Source organism: Branchiostoma lanceolatum, chromosome 7, assembly GCF_035083965.1.
Source record: "Branchiostoma lanceolatum isolate klBraLanc5 chromosome 7, klBraLanc5.hap2, whole genome shotgun sequence".
NCBI classification, from domain to species: domain Eukaryota; kingdom Metazoa; phylum Chordata; class Leptocardii; order Amphioxiformes; family Branchiostomatidae; genus Branchiostoma; species Branchiostoma lanceolatum.
In genome coordinates this window covers 13,928,210-13,932,880 of record NC_089728.1, presented here as the reverse complement: position 1 = coordinate 13,932,880, position 4,671 = coordinate 13,928,210, and the positions used below count along the sequence as shown (strand labels likewise).

The following is a 4,671-nucleotide window of genomic DNA, read 5'->3' as shown; positions in this document are numbered from 1 at the left end:
CTACCTCTGAAACGCTAAACTGTTCTTTCAAGAAAAGGTTAACTTATAGTAGTCTTTCCTGTTTTGGGAAACGTCTAGCTTTGCGGTTGATGTTAGTTCTAAATGACGTCCTTTGCTTACTGAACGCACATTTCACCAACATCAAAGTTTCTTTCAATCACTACATGGCAGTATCTTTACAGGGCTACCCAAACAATTGACCTGACAAGATTTAAAATTAAACAGTGCGCCAAATAAAGTACCAGTTCACAAGAGTATAAAGAAGAGCTCCGTTTATTCACTGACGCAGGAACTGCCAAATACACGTTTCGTTTCCACCATACATTGCCACATTTTCAGTTGTACCAAAAAGAATGGAGAATAATGTTTAGAAAAATACATTTTGCTCCAATGTTACTCGTGTTGCCAATGAAATAAGTTAAATAAATTGTAAAGAAATCAATGAAATGATTCATCATGTTTATATTTCAAGCAGGCACTCCAAGCAACAACATTTTTAGTACTAGACACTTAGTCATACTCAAATCAAATACATGGACAGAAAAGTTCAATGCAGCGAACATAATGACTGATATGCCGCAGATATACATGTATTTAGCATCAACACAGGCATATTGGGATTCTTTTCTGGAAACTTGGAAGATGACAAATAACACATATCTATATGTTATGCAGTGTTTTCTGTGATGTCGCAAGTACATGCAATAGAGATGTAGACTACTCCTATCTAGAGTTACTTCTCAGATCTACGAATACTCAACTACTCACATACACGCTATGTCTCAGATAAGAAAAGACTGGAACTAAAGACCTAAGCCTAGACTATGTCCTACATGCCAGTTCTCCTACGCCTTGCCTGAACTCAGACGACAAGAAGGCATAAATGATAGGGTTAACACAGGAGTTAACATAGGCCATGCACATGGATAGCAACTTGACCACGTACGTCGCCATATTGTACGGAAACTCTCCGAAAGTTACCCACATGTTGACGACATGGTGAGGGAGCCAGCATATTCCGAACACGATGACGACCACCATCAGGATCTTGGTCACCCTTTTCTTGGATCTGTTGGCCTGGCTCTTTTTGGGCATGCTGTTGAGTTCACGGACCACGAGATAGTAGCAGGCGGCGATGATGACCAATGGCAGCATGTAGCCCAGAGCGAACAGGCCGGCGAAGTAGGCAGGTCTCTGCGATTCCAGGTCGTCCCAGTGTTCTACGCAGAAATCCACCGGGATTCCCGAAACCACGTCGTGATGGATGTCGAAGTAGACGAGATACGGCGTGGAGATCGCCATGGCCAGCACCCAGACGGCTAGTTCTACCGCCCACGCCACTTGAGGCTTCCGCACGTCGATGGAGTCCACCGGGTGCACGATGGCCATGTAGCGGTCCATCGACATCGCCATTAAGTTGAACGCAGACGCCAGCATGGTGGCGCACTGGAAGAAGTGTACAAACTTGCACATGAAGAGTCCGAAGACCCACTCTGGCAGGGAAAACACGGTGGCCTGGAAGGGCACACAGAAGACGATGAAGAGCAGGTCTGCTATGCTGAGGCTGAGGATGAAAATGTTAGTGGTGTTCTCCAACTCTCGGCCGGTCCGCAGCAGTACAACGATAACGAGCGCATTTCCAAAGACACCGACACAGAAGATTACTGTGAAAATGACGGGAATGATCCAACTCTCCGGTCCCTGCTCCACCATCCCCTGACCCTCGCTACTGTTCGTCACGTTCGTGAAGAATCTGTCCAGATCGCCTTCTGTTACGGCAATGTTTTCCATCCCGTTCTGCCTAGAACCCGCTACTGCCGGATTCTATGCTTTTTCACAGTACTGCGAGACTCTCATACCCTACAGTCAGCCGCAAGCCACAGGGTTTATGTACATCTCCGACCTACGTCCCAATGGGACGATAGATTATGTGCCATAATTAAATAGCTGCGTGGCGGACGTTCTGCGCGGCTTATCGCCGGCCCGTCACCGCTAGCGTTACCGACCAGCACATACGATGGTAACGCTAGGAGTGTAAATCCCTCACCACTACAACCTTTAAACAGCGCGTATGTAGGTGCCCGGTACGCCCTTGCGTGGGTGACTACTAACTAACAAGTGTCAGTAGGAAAACCCAGATCTAGTTCCGTTCCCACACGGGCTCAGGTGTGTCGTTAAGGAGTGAAGGCGCACGTAATCGCTGCGACGGCTTGACTGCAACGCCCGATGGGATTCGCCCTTGAACTGAATACTGCCAAGGTCCTAGACTCTACAGTGTTTCCACAGCTTGCTCTGTCTGCTAACGCTGTAAAGTAATTAAAGACATATATCTATAAATATCACGCACAATCGTGAAAGGTCCGCTCATCAATTCCATGCCTCGCAGACTAGATTTACTGATAAATGTGACGAAGCTTTCTTGCACGAACTATATATAGAGAGAGAGATAAATCAGCATACATCTGTTACCGTTTGAACGTGCAGTGTATATCCTTGAATGATGGGTAAAAGTATATGATATTGAGTCTTCGGAGCGAGTCGTATGTTTTAAATTCCTCACACCGTAGAGCGTATGCAGTGATGTGAATTGTGAGTTCTTAACTGACCGCGGCCACGTACACACGAGGCATTTTAAAACCGTTTTCTTTCTGACGAAACCAAAGGTTGGATTTCAACTTTAAACAAAGACCCGGACGCCGGGTATGTCTAAGGCACTAGCGTTGCATTCCATGTAGCCATTTGTAAAACTCTCGCCACTTGAGGGGAATCGCATAACGTCCGCTCCTTGCACTTACCTACTGGGAGCTCATTTCCTGTCATGATTGTCAAAAGATCTGGACACAAATAGTGCCAGGCCATGGGTGGTCACGTTTCTCATGGTCTCTCTCAGCCTAACTTCGCTAGGGGAATTTGGCCACCATAGGGTTTCATTCAATTGATCTTCCCTTCCTGTGGACTCACTCTGCGAGCTTATCGTTCACGCTAGTTTTGCAGAATTCTATTATGGAATCGTTCTACCCCCAGGAAGACCTGGTGAAGCCTGCCAGGGCCGTATTCACGGCAATGCAAAACGCCCGAGGGTTCTACTAGGTCAGGATTGAACGCTCCCACTGTTGCTATTGATACTCACGTCTCGCTATATAGTGCTCACCTCAGCGGGTCACTGCATCTCGTAGAAACGCTCCTATCACATAGCCAACCATGGCCTCCCGACCCTCTCCAGACCATGGTTGGGAGTTAGTCGTGAGCAAGGTCATCTGTGTTTTGCTGTTGATTGGCGAGATTGTCTATTAGCATTAAAAGGTTGACGGCGCCAGCCGACATAGAATTTTGACAAGTCAAACTCGGCAAAGTCATCTTATTTTCCGATGTAGTTAGAGGAGCGAACTAGAGCTAGAATTGGGTGGATTCCGGGCTACTCAGAACCCAGCGCGTACCTTGGTTGGGGAGAGGTCGGGAGCAAGGTTGTGGGCAGGTCCTGAATATGTGACGGGGGAGTTTTTCACAGATCAACTGAAAATTTACAAAATGTGTTTCCTGGACCGATACGATAATGGTTACAGGTCTGCTACCTTTATTATACGTAAGGCTTGAAAATGAGAAGATTTATACGGAGATGTGTCATCGTTCAAGATGAATGTCAGCCTGCTACTCATGTTGTTAACTCGGGAAATGAACCATGACTTGTCTTCCCGGATCCCGTGCAACATCTCATCCAGCTGTACTTACTATGAATTAAACGTATAAAACATTTTTTGCATGCGAAGGGTGAGCCGTATTTCATTTGGGATTCTGCCACGAGGGTTAATTACGAAGACTATCTTCTTTCCAGCGTGCAGCAAGGAATGTCAAGTTGAATCACGGCTATAGCACAACAAAGTAAGAACGTGGGGTTTATATATAAAACTGGCACTTTAGAAGAAGCCTAAAACATGTATCATTCTGCCAAGTGCAATAGATGCGATTTATATCATTGAATTGCTTCGTTAGTCAGACCAATTGGAATTGGAAGGAATGGTTCTTCATGTTTTGTTTTATTTTCAGCTTGGAGAGTTTTTTTCTTCTAATGCCATTCCTTTGTGGCTACCTTATTAAACTTAGCAACACTCAAGGGATAACATGAGCAGCGAATCAATAGTTTTGTATTAACCACCGCAATCTACTGCAGTCCGCTGGGGCACGGGGCAGGAGTGTAGCCATGCCTACATCATCAGTGTTCTATAGCTAAATTCCTCCGCTAGGGAAGCGATAAGCGCAAGTGTATTTCCCAGGTGTAGTCCATGAGATGGGTTTGACATCAGACCAGAGAGAATAATCATACTCCTCTCGCCGATGTCAAAATTAGAATTCGGTTGGGAGATGTTAACGTTTAGGGCTAGTAGTTGCCCTTTCTTCGTAACGCATGCTAATGATAAACGACTGTCCATTGTAGTTGCAGTTTCGTGCCGGAAGAGTTAAAGTACCGGGTATGAAGGCGATAGGAGGTATTGCATTTGGTGTTGCTGTTGCTAGAGGCTTCCTCTTAAGAGCCAGTAATCTACGATATACGTCAAATAAGAATTCAGTTGGGAGATGTGAAAGTTTTGCAGACAAGGGCTCTAGCAGATTTACAAAGTTTTAGATACGTTGAGCCGTGAGGTGACTTCGAAAGTCATAGCTTTAAAATGGGAA

At 45.6% G+C, this 4,671-nt stretch overlaps 1 protein-coding gene across 1 annotated transcript; it reads right to left on the bottom strand.

Moving 5' to 3' along the window:
• Positions 1-257: 257 nt before the first annotated feature.
• Positions 258-2,302, bottom strand: LOC136439461 (galanin receptor 2b-like). Its single transcript, XM_066434909.1, has one exon. The coding sequence runs from the start codon at positions 1,789-1,791 to the stop codon at positions 823-825; it is 969 nt and encodes a 322-aa protein (XP_066291006.1). The 5' UTR covers positions 1,792-2,302; the 3' UTR covers positions 258-822.
• Between the last annotated feature and the right edge of the window lie 2,369 nt (positions 2,303-4,671).